Source organism: Gymnoscopelus microlampas, assembly GCF_963454915.1.
Source record: "Gymnoscopelus microlampas genome assembly, chromosome: 22".
In the NCBI taxonomy this organism is placed as follows: domain Eukaryota; kingdom Metazoa; phylum Chordata; class Actinopteri; order Myctophiformes; family Myctophidae; genus Gymnoscopelus; species Gymnoscopelus microlampas.
In genome coordinates this window covers 22634145-22654155 of record NC_139959.1, presented here as the reverse complement: position 1 = coordinate 22654155, position 20011 = coordinate 22634145, and the positions used below count along the sequence as shown (strand labels likewise).

The 20011-nt window shown below is 46.6% G+C and overlaps 1 protein-coding gene across 4 annotated transcripts in view; it reads left to right on the top strand.

Annotated features, from left to right (window-relative positions):
* Positions 1–20011, top strand: part of arhgef4 (Rho guanine nucleotide exchange factor (GEF) 4) — a 155675-nt gene that overhangs the window by 62024 nt on the left and 73640 nt on the right. For 3 of the 4 annotated variants that reach the window (XM_084049229.1, XM_084049228.1, XM_084049231.1), the window contains 3 exons: positions 8089–12888; positions 14305–14571; positions 15369–15501. In XM_084049229.1, coding sequence (XP_083905355.1) covers positions 8089–12888; positions 14305–14571; positions 15369–15501 — 5200 coding nt within the window. Of the gene's footprint in view, positions 1–6775; positions 6925–8088; positions 12889–14304; positions 14572–15368; positions 15502–20011 lie in introns of those variants that run through there. The other variant, XM_084049230.1, reaches the window with a different exon arrangement.

Here is a 20011-nt window from a genome sequence, read left to right as displayed (position 1 = left end):
GAGATTGAGTGACACAGTGGGCGGTCTTGCTTCACTGTTATGTGTGGCATCCTCTGGCACTGCTACCACTCTCATGTTTCAACACATACTACACACACACACACACACACACACTCTCTCTCTCTCTCTCTCTCTCTCTCTCTCTCTCTCTCTCTCTCTCTCTCTCTCTCTGTCTCTCTCTCTCTCTCTCTCTCTCTCGCTCTCTCGCTCTCTCGCTCTCTCTCTCTCTCTCTCTCTCTCTCTCTCTCACACACACACACACACCAGGGGGGTCATCCTCAAATCGACAAAGTCTTTGTCACCATGGAAACTATGGGTGAGACAGAACACTTAATCATCTTCCCGTATATAATATGGTCTCTGTCGGGTGGAAACCTCATATGTCCAAAGCTGTTATTTTTCAGGATTCTAATTCCAAAAGTATCAAAAGTAGCAGCTCCACAGCTTAAAACGTGCAGCTTTGCGCCACGTTTTGAGCTTGCGGATCTGCTGCTTTTGATTCTTTTGTGTGACGCTGTAGTGCTGTAGTATGATCCAGTGAAAAAAAGAAAAATATGATGTATATATTCTAACACAAAAAGTTAGAATATGGAGATAAGAGTTTTCTGCCCAACAGCAACGATATAATGATATGTTGTAAGGCCGTCTGTCTGGTGGTGTTGTGTTCTTCTTGCGTGATCCCAACACAACGCTCATGATGGGTTTTTGACGTGCACAACTTGTATTGTGTTTTTGTCGTGTACTGGTCTGGTAACATCACCTGTAGTGTAATGTGGTTGGAATGTAGTCCACTACTAGCCAGGGGGATTTATTTCTCCACAGGATGAATGCTGGAGTTCCTTACTCGGTGTTCATTACAGAAAGGCCTATTGTTGGAGATCAGGATTAATTTTATAAGGCAGACGAAAAAGTCCCCAGTGCTTCAGTTTTTGATATCTAGATGGGATAATATCCAACTTCTGTCTCCTGATTTATGCTGTATTGATTACACATACTGTAGTGTTCGGGTTATTTCATTGACTTATACTGTACTTTGTTATTACCAAGTGACACCTGGCATTAGGCTTGCCCTTACTAGGCCTGTCACAATTATTACATAATCGCCACATCGCAATGATTTGAGATAATCACAATTAGTTTGCATAATCGTCATAAGGTTTCTAGTTGAAAAATGTTAATGTATTTTCAAACATTTTCAATAAATAGCAGAAGTAGCCGATCTACAAGCTCAGAACGTGCAGAGATGCAATGCCTTGTGAGCTTGTAGATCAGCTACTTCCACCTTTTAAAACATTTCATTTCATACAGTATTTAACTAATTTGTCATATCTGCCCTGTACAACTTTTGTTTACGAAGCATAAAAGGCAAAGAGAAATTTGAATGTTCAATGTCAAAAACAAAATTAAATCGTTAATCACAATTATTTATGTGACAATTAATCGTCAAGTAAAATGTCATGATCATGACAGCCCTAGCCTGTACTGCATTTTCTAGCCTTCCTTTATATTACTCTGATTCATGGCACCACTATTATAGACTGTATTCAACACACCTTCACACCTTTGTGCTTACAGGATGCTCCGGATAAAATAAAAACTAATCGAGTCAACTTTCGTGGTTAACCACTTTGAACCTGGTGTCACTAAGTTGGGCATGTCATTAGTCCAGGGGCCAAGCCATATTTTGGTACCACCTAAGGTGACCGTAAAGTTTTTGTATTTTTGTCTTCCTACATGTCTCTAGTTTATATTTTGGTATGATAACCCTTCCAATCTTGTAGCTTAATGGCAGTTATCACTACCTACCGGCTAATGTATCCGGTAGGAGACACAAAGTACAATCTTTGTGTCTCCTACCCCGGGCATCAAATTATTGCGACAAAAAACAAAATATATCCATGTATTCAAGGCTTCATGGGGTGTGCAATTGATAACTTCTCAGATGTTTGGTGCTTGCAAAAAGACTGCTTTCCATAAGCTTGTAAAAGTTGACCCTCCTTCGGTCCAGGGTGGTCATAGCTGAATGGGTAGAGAGTCCCCCTGAAAAACTTAAAGGAGGAGTTCACCCAAAAAAATATTTATTTTCTATCAATTGCACACCACATGAAGCCTTGAATACATGGATATATTTGTTTTTTGTCGCAATAATTTGATGCCCGGGGTAGGAGACACAAAGATTCTACTTTGTGTCTCCTACCGGATACATTAGCCGGTAGGTAGTGATAACTGCCATTAAGCTACAAGATTGGAAGGGTTATCATACCAAAATATAAACTAGAGACATGTAGGAAGACAAAAATACAAAAACTTTACGGTCACCTTAGGTGGTACCAATTTGTGAAAATATCAGTGTTGGCCCCTGGACTATTATACTGTAGATGAAGATTTTCAAATATGTTCTAAAATGAACTTTCATGATGCAATGCATTGTATGTCTATCTCAGAGTATTTGTATTTTAATTTTTTATCAGGCTTAAATGGTTATGCATTATTAGGGAGAAGAAATATGCCTCTTAATGTCTGCTGAAAATCAAAATCAAATAGCAATTTGTTTCACTAACAAAAATCCCAAATCAAATAGCCTTCAATGAAATGTGTTTGAGGGTGCTTCTGGACAGAGAAACTTGATAAACAGACAGAGTTATTGAGGTGATTCACTGGTGTTGTTGGCACCGGCAACAACTTGATTGATGATGATTATTTCTCTGTGTGTCACCTGCACCAGCTATCAGAATGCACCAGTGACAATGTCACAGCAAGTTAGGAGTCAGTTTGAACTCAAGGGCTACAGATTGGCTTTGCAGCTGCACGGTTAGCCTACAATACCTTTTCATTTCATGAACAATTGGCCAGTGTAAGAAGCCAGTCTTGGCCAGAGAGACAAAGAGAGAACTTTAGCCAAAGTGGTGAAACCGTCATTTCTGTTGATAAGAGTTACAGGATTCAAATTCAAAAGTAGCAAAAGTAGCAGATCTGCAAGCTCGAAACGCGCCGCGAATGCTTTTGTGTGACGCTGTAGTATGATCAAGTAGGGCGCTAATTAAAAAATAAAAAGTTAGAAATATGGAGATAAGAGGTTTCTGCCTGACAGCCATGATTTCTGAACCAGGTCAAAATGCAAATTGTAAAATTGTACTTGACAGGGTGAAGTAACATGGGCTACAGTACACATCAAATTGGATAATTGTGGGCGGAGTGATTGTGTTTTGGCATGGGCCAATGGCCCGCAGACCACCAGGTGGGCGGGCCGGCCTCGCTGCACACTATCTGACAAGAACGGAGCTCATGCTAAGCCTTTAAGCTCTGCTTAAGACAGCCAACTCCAATTAATTAGCTAAAAAGCAAGACCATCCAGTTTATGAATGGGTCAGGAGGTTCACTGTGAGTATAGTGTTAGTCCTGCTCCTTGGTGGTGGTGAGGTTGGAGTCAGGAGGTTATATTTGTTTGTTTAGTACAGTGTTGCCATGTCTGCTTATTATAAGTGACGTTGGGCTTGTTTTTCTGTGAAGTTGCTTGTAAATATTGGTAGTTGTGGGTTTGCGTTTTTTTAGGCTTGTTTTTAAAGTGTAGTTGCTTATTTGGGTTTGTTTCCTTATGTTGCTTAAACCAGTGGTTCTCAAAAATGTTCATGCCATGTCAAGGATTATAGCAGATCTACAAGCTCACAACGCATCGCATCGCACCGCGTTGTGAGCTTGTAGATCGGCTATTTTCGAATAGCCAATGCATATCTACCTGTTTCCTATAGGCTTTTCACTGTGTTCCACTTCCTGTCTTTTGATCCAATGAAATCCAATGAAACCGGTCAGATGACTAATGATATCCAATGAAATCCGACAGGAAGTGGAAAACACACAGCCAAGAAACAGGTGGATAGGTTTAAAGTGCTCATGTGACCTATAGTCGCTTTTTGGGGGCTTGTTTTCATAAACCTGGTTGCTTATTTCTCGTGCAAAATCTGGCAAAACTGGTTTAGTAAGTGTTTGTGTAACATACCGCAGTCAGGAGGTTATATTTTTTATTTGTTTGTTTAGCAAGTGTTTGGGTAATGTCCCTACAATTAAATACGTCATATTATGATGACTGATATGGAAAGAATTATACATAAAGATGTAGGTAGGGTGACATTTTTTCTTTAAAACAAAACTTTTAAAAGGCATTTGAGTGTTTGTTCAATAGCAAGGGTCTCTGCGTCTCTCCAGCCCTATAGTAAACAGAAAATACATTTTCAAATCTTCAGCGAATCAGGAGAAAGTCCCCATTTATCATCTTAAATTTGATATTTTTTCGGCTATTTGAAAGTACCTGATCTACAAGCTCACAACACGTCGTGATGTGATGCGTTGTAACCTTATAGATCAATAAAATATTCAATTCAATGTTGACAAATGTTCTCTTATGGGAGTCCCTGGCACAAACCCTTTTCAAATGGGTGTCCGCAGCCAAATACATATACATTTGGGGGTGCTTGACTCTGAAAATGTTTGAGGATCCCTGCTATTTAACTGCATTTGGAACATTCCTCAGTACAAATGTCATCCATAAACGCTTATTTTGTGTAGGTCACTCATACTCTTCACATCTGTGTCAAACAGGGGTTTTTCGCTGTTCCATGGAGAACAGTAAGGAATCTCTAACAGTATGCTTTATGCATTACGTGCAATTTATACTTACTGTACATACTTTATAAATGTATTTATACTTACTTTATGCATTTATTTATACTTACTTTATAGATTTATTTATAATTACTCTATATATTTATTTATCCTTACTTTGGCGCTGGTGTCTCAAAACTGTACCATGCTTTAGACTTCTATGTGAGTTGTATTATGTAGAATCAAGGCATATCGGTCAATGAATCCACACATTCACGAACTGGAAATATTTTGCAATGCTAAAAGGTCACTGCATTAACCTAACGTACCTAACCTTTTTATGCTTTGACATCTGGAAATGTCAATGGATATTGAAAGCATTTGTTCCAAGAACACGATAATTTCTATCTGGGCTTTCGAACAAATTCTTATGTCGCTTCCCCAGTATGATTTCAAGATGACCTGTGGACGAGACAGATCTCAAGTTTTTCAGTCTCTCCAAAGTTTCAGTTGACTTTAGTTTAGATCAGGTCTTAATGCCCTCATTATAACCCTTATCCAGTGTAGAGATATGACATACCCCTGTACACAGAGCCAGTGGAAAGTAACTAAGTACATTTACTCAAGTACTGTAAAAGTACCATATACTTTTACTTCTACTCCACTACATCTCAGAGACAAATATTGTACTTTTTACTCCACTACAAGTATTTGAAAACGTTAGTTGTTACCTTGTGAAACGTTACATTCTGCATTAAGTACTTTTACGTTTGGTACTTAAAGTATATTTTGATGCCAATACTTTTATACTTTTACTCAAGTAAATTTTGATTACCAGACTTTTACTTGTAACAGAGTGTTTCTACATAGCGGTATTGATACTTCTACTTAAGTAAAAAAAGAAAAAAGTACTTTTTCCACCACTGCACAGAGCCAACTGGCTTCCTATAGGCCCCACTTGAGAGCACTAACAGGAAGTAAACAGTAAACACCAATTAGCACTTTTCCAGTCTACTGGCTAGGGGGGGGGGGGGCTCCTAACCATATGGCCAGCTTATCTGAGTGGATCAAACCATTTAGATGTATAGCCCCGACCTGCTGTTTTCGTAGCTCCCTAATTGTCTTATATCTTGAAGTAAACGTTTGTGTGTGTATGTTACATAGAGGGATAGGGAGAGGGGGATCTTGTCCCATTGCCAGTGCTGATGTAATCATAGCGCTTGGCTTTTTCCAGCTACGGCACGCTCTCTGTTCCGCCAGGCCTCACCCAGCTGCACTGCCAGGGCTAATACCCTCTTTTCATCAACTTGTTTTGTCTCTCTTTGTAGATTGAGCAGTGAATGTGCTGTACAACTACGGAACACACTGTGATTGGGAATGGCTCTGGAGGAGAACTTACAATAAATCATTTAACCTAATTAAGTCCTTCAAAGATTTGCGAAATGTATTGGAAATTGTTGAAATGTTTTAGTTTATTTTCCTTTCATTTCCTTTTTTTAAATCTTCCCCAACATGCCCAAAGAAGGGATGCCAGCTTGGAAGTGGTTTAAATGAACGCTCCATATTTTCCAGTGTACATCCAGGTTGCATTGATCTACATTCACATGAATGAGTATATACACGTCTTATCAGCTGCAATCTTGGAAGATCATTGCATTCATTTCCTGAGCTGATTCTTGTGTTGCTGCTGCTGTATGGTCAGAGTGTCCCAGCCCAGGGCTACTTAAAGGCCTTGGCCTTGTCGTGTGAAGTTGCAGTGCTGTATTTATAGCATTGCCTCTTCTTAACGTGTGTGTGTAGTGCTTATTCTGGTGCTAGAGATCACAGTGTGCTGTGCAACCAGCTCATTCAAGGTTAAGATCAGGTGCCGCGGGGCGGCTTCCCTATCAAGGCTAGTCCCCACAGGTAGACATACTTTCTAGTGAAGAGAGAGAAGGGACGCCGGGTCTGTAATGTAAGACTTTTAATTGGCACAACTAACAGCAAACCCATCCCAAAACCCCACCCCCTGCCCCCTCCTCTCCATGGGTCTCCCTCTGCGGCTTAGCGAAAAGCACCGGCGATCATGGAAGATAAACAGAGACACAAAAGGAGGCGGAGGAGGGTAGAGGAGAGGACAGCAGCAGCAGTTGCGGGAGGAAGCTAGTAGAGGCGTGCACTAGTGCAGAGTGCCAGAAAGGCAGGAATGGTCGACGCAGGGGTCGTACAAGCGGCGCGTACGGGTGTGTGCGTTCGAAGGCCGCCATGGGAGCGGTGCTGAGCTGGGCGGCCGCTCGCCTCTGCGCGCTGGGGCCGGAGACAGCCCGAGTGCTGAGGCTTTGGAGGGTAAGAACCTAACCAGAGCGCGTCCATATGGGAGTCTGTGTATGGGTGGCACGTGTTGCACATTATGGCATGTTTACGATTGTTATTGTTCAGTGACAGTTTTTTTACTTAGACGATAGGTTGAAATTATTATTATTTAGTGTAATTTATCTGAGGAACGCATACTAACACAGCAAAAGGGAAACAGACATTGAAATATGAGTAGTATCTCTCTGTGTGTGTGTGTGTGTGTGTGTGTGTGGGTGTGGGTGTGGGTGTGGGTGGGTGGGTGTGTGTGTGGGTGGGTGTGTGTGGGGGTGTGTTTGTGTGTGTGTTTGGTCTCACACTGTCAATATGGCTTCAGGGCACGAATGTCTGTCAAACTGAAACAACAAGTATAATGACTTTTTAATTTGCACTTTTGTTTTGGTGCTGCGCTTCATACATACAGTACTGTAGTCTCTTGTATCATACTCAGTGAAGTCCTTAGAGTTAACTGAACCGTGTTAGAGTAAACAATAAGGACCTTTACAGAGTTAAAGTTACTTAACTCACTCAGGATTTTACTGTGCACACTGTTCACATTAGATTATGCAACGATTAACACACTGCAGCTCTGTCAACATGATGTATCTTCATGGCTGCTGTTTAAATGACTCCAGGGCTTCACATCAAGTCTCTCTGAAGCCTGACTCTGCATATTATCACTGTAGGGCAGAACGCTGGTATCAACATATGTCATCTTTTAAAGTTTATGCCCTATTTTATCATTCCTCTCATGACAGTGTTGCGCAAAGGTTGTGAAAATAGCTGATACAGTGTATGTGCTCTTTTTGAACATTGTGCAACATTTTCAACCTCTATTGACATGCCCAAGAAAGTGGTTAAGTCTATGGGTTTTATAAACAACTGTATTTAACCAGCCAAAAGTTTTAACAAGAGCTTTTAACTAAATAATAACTACATTGGATCCATTGGAACTCAGATATTCTTTTTTTTTTTGTGGACATACAAGGTTTCTGCCTGCCAGCGATGACATGGTCCACTAATTGAGTGCTCTGTGTGTACGCAGCTTATCGGTGGCTGTATCTGGATCAGCAGCATTATGCTAATCTCTCCCCGCACTCTTGTTCTTTCATTGATTTTATATCTCACTCTTCTCTCTCTCTCTCCGTCTCCCCACAGACTCAGGAAGCCCTTGAAGAATCGGCCCACCACCGTGCCAACGGATTAGGCTTAGAGGAGGGGGATTTAGGCGCCGCCGACCCCCAGGAATGGTGCGAGAGGAGAAGCGGGGGCGACGACACGTCAGACGAGTACTTTGACTCCTGCTCATGGCACAGCGACGCCCTGTCGGACCTGAGTCCCGACGGCGAGGAGGACTGCTCGGGGACGCCGCTGGGAGCGGAGGAGGCGGCGTGCCGCGGCGGCTGGAGGCCAGAGGCCGGCTGCAGCCAGAGTAGAACCCGCAGGAGGGAGTCCGTCACGTCCAACCACGGCCGCAGACAGGCCGCGGAGACTCGTGCGCACGGCTTCGGCCGTACCAGCGGCAGGCGGAAAAGCTCTGAGAACAATGCGGACGCATCGCACAGTGCGGACACCACCCAGCACCGGCACAACTCGTCTGAGGTTCGAGCCCACCCGGCACCCCACACCACCCCGGGGGATCTAAGCACACACGGTAGCAAACCGAGGTTACAAACTGTTGTTTGCACAGAAACACAACACAGCACGCCAACAGACAGCGCACATGTACAAAGCGGACGCCCCACAGACGGCGTCGTCGCAGAGGTAAATGCCACGGCAGGTACTCAGACTCAGGAATCGAACCCACAGTTGCGATCGCAGCATTGTAGAAGCACTCGCGGCACACTGTCAGAGGACCCATACACATGCACAATACGGATAGATAGGACAGAGGACGGCTTTGCAGATACACAGCAGAATAGCACAGAGGAACACGACACAAGCTTAGACAGAACAAACAGAGCCGACAGAAGAATCCCTGAAATAGCTAAACCTCAGGATATAGACCAAGAGAAGCACACACATTCCAATACATACAGCGGTGACCATACAGATAGACAATTACACAGTCTAGAACGCCATGGGGTAATCGTAGAAAACAACAGACATGCCATAGAAGTGCGTAAGTCAGAGCAATCGTGTGAGAATTCGGGGCCTTGCTGTATTAAAAAAACAAATGACATTATAGAGACACGTTGTACAGAAAGCGTATGCAGTTCTGATGAATATTTCACAGACACACTGAGTGAGCAAAAATCGGAACCACGGTGCGTGGACAAACACCACACACCTGAGACACTACATACAGGCTCACAGTTCATTATAGAACCCAGTTCCACAAATGTAGGGTTGACAGAAGCGCACTGCACAAACACTGTACCGCGTAACACAGGTTTCAGAGACACGCCACATGCACAGGTATCGCCATGCAGTGTGGATATTCCCTGTTCCCTTGGCTCACACGGGGAGATCCCCGACAGACCCCCTTCTGAGACACGCCCTGCGGTTGGCGTGACAAAGCCTGTGGAAGAGGCGTGTGTATCGGATGTCTGCTTTCGAGCTGAGCGCGGCGGCGGCGGGTGCACCGGCCGCGAGTCAGAGGGGAATAAATCATTTGGGATAGTAAACGAAATCTGTTCCTCCATCACATTTTCTACAGAGGCGAGACCTCTTTTTTTACTGGATGCCTACGCTCCTACCCCGAGTACGTTTCCGAGGGATTCCGATTTGCCTGCCCCCCAGGGCTCGGGTTCACGGCCGCTACAGGTTGTGGGGCAAACCCGCGCTTTAATCCCCGAACGCCAGGAGCACGGGCGCACAAACGCGGACGCTTCCGTGGACGGGCGGTACCCGCCTCACGAGAGGCCGGCTGTCTCGGCTCACACCCTGTCTGACACTGGCAGGGGGACCGAGGAATGTCTGCCCCCCCACCCCCACGTAGTCAACCAGCTGGTTCCCTCTGACGGCCCGTGGCCAGAGGATTCCTCTCAGCTGTTATCAGAGACCTCAGGAGGAGAGGGGAGAAGGGCTGGATCACCCTGCTCTCTTCGCCGACCAAACAAGCAGGAGGAGGAGGAGGAGGAGGAGGAAGACGAGGGTGATAGTTGTGTTCTCCTCGTTCCGGGACAGGACGTGGAAGTGGTGAGAACGGTTAGTCCCGCAGAGTTTGACCTCGGCACAGCAGAGCTGTGCGAGCGCAGCGGGCCGGGAGCCGTCGCTGTAGCACTATCCACTGATCTGGACACTAGTGGTGCACAGTGTGTGCTCAGCGACATAGAGGACAGTTCAACAGAACCTGGTGCTACTAAACACATTCAGGATGACCGCGCAGAGCAGCCCGGCCCAGACCAGGTGTTCGCTCCCCGTATCAGTGTAGAAACCGCCGTCGGTACGATCCCAAGTCTTTGCAGGCAAGTGCAGCTCACGCTGGACATCCCTGTGACTCCCTGTAACGTGGCGTCTTCTCTTTCTCCGCCTTCAGACTCCAACAACAATAACACAAAGGCTAGTGGCGCAGACGGGCCCGAGAGGGGAGATGTGTTCCAGAGCAGCTTAGAGAGTAGGCAGAGAACGGTTTGCTCCTGGGGCGAGCCATTGACAAACGTGACCTCTGGCGTTGACCCGGACAAACCGCGGAGAGACTCAGAGCCGCTCCTGTCCTCCTCGCCTCTGGACCACGAGCCCTACTGGAGCAGCGAGGACTCTGCTGTGTCCGGGTTAGGGGAGGACCTGGACGTCCTGTGTCCCTTCAGCCTGGCAGATATAGAAGAGCTAGTCGTACCTCAGGCAGGGGAGAGCCTCAAGGCCAAGAGCGTTTCTAAACAGATAAGTGAAGAATGCGGAAGCGTTAGTGTCGAGGACAAGCTGGATGAAAAATGTGCTAAATCAAACCCACAGAGCAATGAAAGCCTGAAGCCTTTGGTCTCATATTTAGAAAGCAGAGGCCTGCTAGCGGACAGTGATTACAAAGAACCAGGCCAGCATGTTAGAGAGCCGTTAGAGCAAGGCCAGTATGTTAGCGAGCCGTTTAATCACACATCTGACGGGGAAAGAAGTAGCTTATCTGATTCGTTAGGTGAGTACACACTGGCTGAAGAGTTCAGGGAACACACAGAGACAGGCCCTCCTCCTCCTCTGCAGCAGGGGGTCAAGTTAGCGAGGTACCCGTTCCCCGACGTCACCCTCAATTTGACCTCTGTCAGTGGCCTGGAGCCCATTCTGGAGGCCGAGCGTTCGCAGGAGAACTCCGGGGTGGCGGCGGGGGGCGACTCGAGAGCAGAGGAGACGAAAGAGCACTCCAACATGAGACCTGCTGAGGGGGACAGAACCATCGTTGACCTCTCCGGGGACACGTCTTTCTCCACTCCCAAGAGTCCACGCTGCCCTACGGAGCCCGAGGAAGAACCTTCAACCACCGCCGAGTCAGAGTTGCCACCGAACACGCCGACGCCAGACCACGATGACCTAGGAATCCCGTCCTCGCTACAAGGTAGCGATGACAGGCGCCGGAGCCCCGCGACTGTGTCTGACGACGGCGTGTCTCAGAACACCACCAGCGAGGAAAACGACGAGGCGAGCCTTGCTCTTTCGACGCAGAACGGCAATCTCGACAAAGCGAGTAAGAAGAGCAAAACAAAGGGCAACCATGCGGCGAACAAAGGCTCCAAGTTTTCCGTCTTCGCCAAGATGCCCTCTTTCAGAAAGGCCAAGAGCTCAAGGGGCACGAAGGGTGACGACTCAGCCGGGGACTCACTCGACGGCAGCGAGTCGCTTCATTTCACATCCTCCATGTCGGAACAGGAGAGCCAGGGCGACAACTCGGACGATGAGGTCTTCCTCAAGGGCGGCATCCTCAATCAGACAGTCCAGCAGGTGTGTACCTCGGGACATCCTGAGACCGAGGTGGAGGACCACGGCTTCTTCCCGTCCACCCCACGCACTCGCCACGTCCGTCAGCTGTTCAGCCACGGTGGCGGGGGTGGCGGAGGGGACAGAAATGGAGCTCCCGGCCTGGACAGCCCCCACCTCAGGCACGCACAGACGCCCGACGGTCACGTGTACAAGAGGAGCAAGAGCAACGACAGTCTGAACATCCGCATGCGCTTTGCCCAAGCGCATAAGTCCCTCTCCAGCCTGTTTGAGTCGCGCACCATGGACAAGGAAAACGAGGAGCAACTCAACGGGTGCCCCGACGGTGAGACGGGGAAAGCCAAACCATCCTGGAGGAAGCTGAAGAAGGCCAGGGAGGCGGAGCTGCTGAGGAGGACTCTGTCGGTGCCCAACACAGAAGGCGGCGGCGGCACCAGTGCGGGACAGAACCACGGAGACTTTAGCCCCGCTGCAGGCCAGGACGGGCTCGGTGTCCCGGGGTCACCTACCTCACCCAGGGTGCTGCGGCACACCGATCCCCTCTCAAAGAGGGCGGTTCCGCAGGACGGCGGAAAGGACGCTCCCCAAGGGTGCCAGTCTGAGGGCCAGAGGAGAAAAGGCTCGCCCAACGGTCTGCCCTTCGACGCCTCTGACTCTGTCCCGCTGTCGTCGTCGGATGACTCCGAGGCCTTACCGCACGACATCAGCCCTCTGTCCCCCTTGAGCCCCTCCTTGCTGGCCACTCTAGCCAATCAGTTCCCCTCGCCGTGGGCCAGGTCCTCTCCAGTGGGTAGTGAAGGCCTAGCAGAGAGTCCTCTCAGGCCAATGAGCCCAAAGCCCAATAGCCCCCGGCCGTCGGCTCAACGTAGGGTCTTTAGGTACCCCCACTCGGCGCGGGCCAGCGCCATATCTCCCATCCTTCTGGGCCAGTCGGCTAGCGTGGAGGGCTTGACGGACCCCCCGGAGAGGCCCAGGACACTGAAGCCCACACTGGGCCTCTCCCTCAGCCCTTTGGATGTAGGCGAGGGCGGTGTAGACAGCCAGTCACACATCAGCCTGTATACGATTGGCTCCATCAGTGAATTAGAGGTAAGAAAAAAATGTACATTGCTATGCACACATGCATAGCATCATATTGATATAGTCTTTGTAATGTGGGGAAACATTTGTTACTATAACATTATACATTATATTATAACATGTAACAACAAAATGATAGCCTTCGAGTCTTTTGTCATTGACATATGCACTGGCTCTGTGAAAGGAAAAGGAAACACATGCATGGAAATGACCCTGATTTGTGTGAATGCTTTGTTTTCTCCAACCTATAGAATGCCCTGCCTGTTGAGCATCACTATAAATCTGTATACACTATAAAAGAGCTTGATCAAGATGCTGACGGGGTGTCAGCTCCCTGAAAAAAAAAAAGTGTTTACGCTCCCATTCACAGCCTCTTACCAGCTCTGGCTTTAGTGGAATAGAAATAACACGCCATGACAGTTAATCTGTTCCTCTTCACTCTGTGTGTGTGTGTGTGTGTGTGTGTGTGTGTGTGTGTGTGTGTGTGTGTGTGTGTGTGTGTGTGTGTGTGTGTGTGTGTGTGTGTGTGTGTGTGTGTGTGTGTGTGTGTGTGTGTGTGTGTGTGTGTGTGTGTGTGTGTGTGTGTGTGTGTGTGTGTGTGCGCGTGCGTGCGTGTGTGTGTGTTGGGGGGCTTGGGGGCAGGGGGGGAGATTGAATGAATGAAGGCATGCATCTGATGGTCTTTAATGGAGCACTGTATGTAGAAGTGATAGAGTATGTGTGGGAGAAAGAACAAGCTTTTCTTTCTAGTCTTTCTCTCTCTCTCTGTAAAGAGGAGGAGGAGATAAATAGCAGAGTCAGCTCTTCCTCCCTCCCAGGCCCCCCCAACAGTGTGGTACATTTCCATTCTGAGTTTAGCAGGCCACCCTTATTATTCTATGCCAGCTCTTAAACCAGTGTTGCCATGTATAGCCAAGAGAGCAGTCCAAACGTACTGACTTGCCCCCCCCTAGTGGCTGCCTCCGGCACCTGTCAATAGAATGAAAGTAGCCTGGCATTGCCAGACCGATCACGTGGGATTCTCTAATCCACGTGATCAGTCTGGCAATGCCAGGCTAGAGAGTGAAAGGGGACACATAAAGGGTTCGCTAGTTTTATGTTTAGGGACACAGGAAGTCAATGGGAGCTATTTCAGTTGCACTGCATGACCTGTCTAATAATCATTCTACCCTCCTGTCATTTCACTTGTGTCATTTTATAACAATATTGTATAATAATAACTGTTATTATGTATATTAATAACTGCAGCGAATCAGATTCTACTCAGTATGACCTCCCCTCTATCGTGCAATGTTATGACAGCGCACACACGGTAATGCATTGCATTGAGGGGGGACTTCATGGCCCTCGAGTTGATTACGAGAGTGATTACGGAGAGAAGTGATTGTCTGACTAACCCGCTGACTAATTATGTGCACTCAAAAGGCTGCGCAAAAAAATGGCGGCCAGGACCCCAGCCAATCGAGGACAAGGAGGCCGAGGGATCACGCCGCGGGCTCCGCGGCTCCCGGCGAGCCGAGAGCGCGGCATGCGGCATCCGGCGCGGGGAGGGGCAGGGGAGGCCCGCCGCGCCGGCGCTGCTCGGACGACCTTTGGTTCGAAGAGGAGAAGAGGCACAAGCGCAAGATGGGCAGAGTGGCGAGGAGCAGCCTGGGCCAGCTTAGCACACTTTCACCCCAAGACCTGGACAAAGTAAGATGGCCGCCGAGACGCGAGCGCCTGCAGCAGCAGCAGCAGCCAGAGGCATTCCTACACTTCCTCTGCCTTGCCTTCTCTGCGCCTTTCCTTATTCTCCATCCTGCTGTTCTTCAAAGACAGTCTTGTAGTCTTCCTGTGGCCTCTATCATTTGTCCACCAAGCACATTTATTTTTTCCCTTTCATCGCTTCAGCTTCTTGCTTCTTCCTCCTTTTCTTCTTCTTCTCCTCCATTCAGCGCTTCAATTACAAACCTGCATGTGCCCCTCGCTTCATGTTCTTCATCAGGAATGTGTTGTGATGTTATAACACGTATGTTTTCATCATTATATCCGTTTGTGTACATTTGTAGCTTATTGTGTTTTTTTAACACCAGACCAGGAAATATTAGTGTGTTCACGACCGCTGTAGACAAAGTCACAACATAAACATAGGAATACAAGAACGCTTGCCCCAAAACCCCAAATCTGGCGACCTCGGAACGGTCGCCACCAGGTATTCCTAAACGTAACCTCACTAAAACTATGCCTGAACCTAACCTTATTCCTAAACGTAACCTCTGTAAAACTATGCCTAAAACTAACCTTATTCCTAAACGTAACCTCAGTAAAACTATACATAACCTTAAATGTATTCCTAGCCTAAACCTCTGTAAAACCAATACAAGAACACAAGAAAGAAACTGGGGGCGAGTGTGTTTTGAGGGCGAGCGTTCCGGTTACCAAACAAAGCACAAGGCCCTAGAATGCACAGAGCATGGTTTCAACCTTGCTGTTAACCCCTCTTCCCCCAGGATGCCCGTGCTGGAGTCACCCTGGGGCCCATGGAGGGGTTCATGGGGATGCCCCTCAAGGTCCAGTGCTTCTCCCAGAGCACCCCCGTTGGACTGGACTGCCTCGGCTGGAGACGACGCATCTCCTTCCCCTGTGAGTACCAATCACCTCGCTGTCTATTCTTGACATTTTTAAGCAGTTGTCTTGCTAAGGGACACATGGCTGTTTATGGACCAAACTACATGGTCATTGGTCACTCTGCCATTTTGTCTTTTCATGGCTTCCCATTAGCAAGTTGATTATTAGACTCAGGGCTACTCTGGACACTTACAGTAAGTATTGTTGTCTCTGTGACTGTGAGATGCATAGACTATGGAATAATGCAGGGAATGTAGTTTGAGTTGAAAGGTAAAAAAATAAATGGTCCAGTTAGCATGTTTCTGCCTGCTCTACTGTAACTTGAGCTGCTGAATTATTTTTTGCTGATCTCGACCGAAATTAATTCCCTGGCTCACATTCACATGTCAGTCCCATGACACAGTGTTGTTGTTGCCTGCACAGACGTGCACAATCATTCAGTCTAGAGCTTTAATCATTATTCAACGCTTTGTCGGCATGGTTGGAAATAAAGTCCTTGACAAATCCAGGATTCATTTTGTATTGCGGTGTCACCACCACCACCACCATCATCATCTGGGTCTGCATGCCCTGGCATTAGCACAGCAACAGTGCAGTTCCTAGTTCAACCTGCAGGGCGCAGCACATTGTCATTTTGTCATAGCCCAGCCATTCCCAGCACGCCATTTGTCCCAGAGGATCTTTCTCTGGTGTAATTACAGGACAAAGGGTGCATAATGTGGGAATTATGTAAAAATGTATTATAGTCAGTTCAAGTTCAAGGGAAGACTATTGTTGCCTGCTTGACTTGCTTTTCAGAAGCATGTCAAAATGTGTATAATAGTAAATAGATGTATTTGTTGCCTTGAAAAGACACATTTTCTCTCAGGCATATGGCAACTAGTTGTTTGTTTGGTTGTGTGTTGGTTGGTTGTTCATTGTTTTTTGATATAAAGCGTCCTTGCGGTTCATGAAAGGCACTATATAAATTCAAGCTATTATTATTATTATTATTATCATTAATGATATTGTTATGATCATGGTGAAAATGTTCCCCAAAGAATTTAAAAAACAAAAACAAATCTCAAGCAATTTCTAAAAGAGCAAAAATCCAATCTTGTAGATTGGCTATTTTCGCTGTAGTTTTTAAAGCAGGGCTTAAGTGGTCAGTATCCCTGGGGGTATGGAGGTGGTGACTGGCCAGCCAGCGAGGCATACGTTAAGAGTTCTGAATGAATTCGATTAACCCTGATCTGTGGCAGTCCACACCTGCGCTGTGGTTTCTAGATGGATATAGAGTAGTGTCTGGACCACACATGTACATTAGCGTGCATGCCTGGATAGTATGCATGTGTGTTTCCACACACACACACACACACCCGCACACACACACACACACACACACACACACACACACACACACACACACACACACACACACACACACACACACACACACACACACACACACACACACACACACACACACACACACACACACATCTTTAGCCCTCAGCAGACTGCCAGGTCTTAAAGTGAGGTCAGCAGTCTTTGTCCAGATGTCTCCATGTGTAATTCAATTCATTTGACTAAATTGAATTGCAACATGAATTAGAAGACACAAGTGTAATGCAACCTCACTGGCTCTGGCTATCAGGGATATAGAACGATACAGTCCACAACGTAACGTGACCCCATTTGACTTTGTTGCACACACCATATTTTTCTATTACCATTCATAATCCTTAGCGCGTAGTTAATCTAAGCGATGATACACTATCTCACTGTTTTTATGTAATCTTCTGTAAGGTAGTTTCATTAAAGCTCAAATCCCTCTGTAATGGCAGATGGACCTGACAGAGTCACTGCTTTGTCAGTCCCTGTTAAGCCAATATGATGTCCTTGCTTTGGGCTGCCTTGGTACAGTATGACATTGTCATTATTTATTTATGTCGATATTTCTTTTATCTAGATAAAAAAATTGTAGAGACAGAAATGGATTGTTGAGACAGAAAACAGGGTAGAGATGGGGGAAGGACATGCAACACATCCAGAATTGAATCAGGGGCCGTTCTGATTACTGTATGTGGTACAGTAATCAGTCACCCACCTGTGCAACCCCTGTTATAAAGGTTTTTAATTTTGTACAATGTTAAATATATTGGGCCAACTGGTATATTTAGGCCAATACTGATGTTTAAAACCCAACTTGCATGATACCGGTGTGGTATGCTGTTTCAAACCTAAACCGGGTCATTTGTTGCCGCACCGACTTTCCATTTCTCTTCGGAGTGACATTTGAATCTCCTGAGTTGTGTGTGCTTGTCAGTCAACCCACCATCCACCCAAACTATACACCTCCCTGTGGCATCTCCAGGCTGTCTTTTTTTTATGTGTGGGAGGACAACACTCAAAAAACATCTGAGTTCAGGCAGCCGACGACGTGTGCTACTACCGGCTCCACGAGTCTCATGAAGTTTGATATGCCGTGAAACTTTTTGATTCTCGAGTCAAAGGGGACTCGAAGTCAAGTAGAAGTTGCATCTCTTTGACATCTCTTTCTGCAAGGGCTGACACCTTTTTCAGAAAACCTTTTTTAGTGAGATTTGATCGTGTGAGTGTGTGTCACAGTGTTTTTTTTCGTGTGTGTGTGTGTGTGTGTGTGTGTGTGTGTGTGTGTGTGTGTGTGTGTGTGTGTGTGTGTGTGTGTGTGTGTGTGTGTGTGTGTGTGTGTGTGTGTGTGTGTGTGTGTGTGTGTGTGTGTGTGTGTGTGTGTGTGTAATCATACGTGCAATCATTTTAACCAATATCCATTTAAACGTTGGCCATTCAAAAATAGCAGCTGTACAAGCTTGTACATGGGGTCAACGGCCAAATGCATATACATTTTGGGGACCTTGACATGCAAATGTTTGAGAAGGACTGGCATAGACTATGTGTGTGTCTTTCTCTCACCCTCTGTCTCTCTCTCAGACTATGTATTGAGTAGTTGTGTCCCTAGTCAGTTTGCAGCGAGAGTCACCCTTGATGAGCATGTCAGGAATCCTCTCCCCCATGTCTTGACCCGTGTTCCTTCCTGACTGGAATGATTTTGTGGGAAAAAACATCTTCACTGTTGCACTTGTGTTCTGGATTCTGTTTTCCAGGCCATTTCCAAGGTCACACTGTGTGTTACAAGCCCACTGGGGCCCATGCTGTATAAACCAGGGCTATTTAAAGATACTGTATGTACTGTACAGACTCTGTGATTAGATGACCAGCACCACTGCATAATGTGACTTGATTCTGTCACATTATGCTTTGGGAAAGTTCATCGCGGCCATGTTGTCTTCCCTTTTTACTTTGATATTAACCACTTAAACACTATACTTGTCCATCAGAGCTCTATACCAGTGAGCTTGTAGATTGGCTATTTTAACAATGTTTGCCTCTTCCTTACATAATGTTTGCCAATGTGGCCAATTTGGTATTAAAAAGGTCTTAAAAGTCCTTAAATTGTAACTTTAGAAATGTGCAGAAACCCTGTATACACGTATATGTATGTGGGTTTGTTTACTGTTGAGTGAGAAAACAATGTTACACATTAAGCTAATCACCCGGGGACCCCCCCAAAATAATTTGGGGACCCCCCTGCGGGTCCCGACCCCCAGTTTGGGAACCACTGAGCTAATCGATTGGATATTTTCGCAGCGCAGCACCGTGGCTAAGTACAGAATACGGCTTTATTTGAGAGGTTGTGTGATTTGCGTAAGTGTGTGGAAAATGGAACTGGTTAATATCAGACACATTGCATTGTTTTACAAGGATTCACGAGATGTGTACAAAATGTATTCTGATACAGTACATACATCCAACCTGTAGGGGTTTGTCAACTCAGACTGATATAAAGGTCAAGGCCCCGACCTGACTGGCACCCCAACAACTGTAATTCAAATCGTTTACACTACTCACATTAATGTATTGCAATTAATTATGCATTGCACATGACGTGAAATCCACTCACTGTTGCTCATATGGTCTCTCTCACTCACTCACACTCAGTCACACAGCGCACGCACACACACACACACACACACACACACACACACACACACACACACACACACACACACACACACACACACACACACACACACACACACACACACACACACACACACACACACAGGACAACACATACCAGCGGCAGTAGTCATCAGAAGCATGCAGGCTTGTCAGTGATGAGAGGTGGAATGGATGGGCATGTGTGTGTGTGTGTGTGGATTGAAAGGAGTGAGGGGGTTGGTGGGCTGCTTTCAGCGCCCACTTTAATGACACTGCACCACGCGTCAAAGAGACACCCAAGCTGGCGCTCGCGGGCAAGCGACACAGTCGAGACTAGAGAGCCCCCCTAGAGGACCCCCACTGATGTCAGCCCCGGAGCTGTGTGTGTGTGTGTGTGTGTGTGTGAGAGAGAGAGAGAGAGAGAGAGAGAGAGAGAGAGGGAGAGAGAGAGACGGTGAGATAGACCACACTGGGCTATGGGAGCATGAGGAAATGAGCCAGT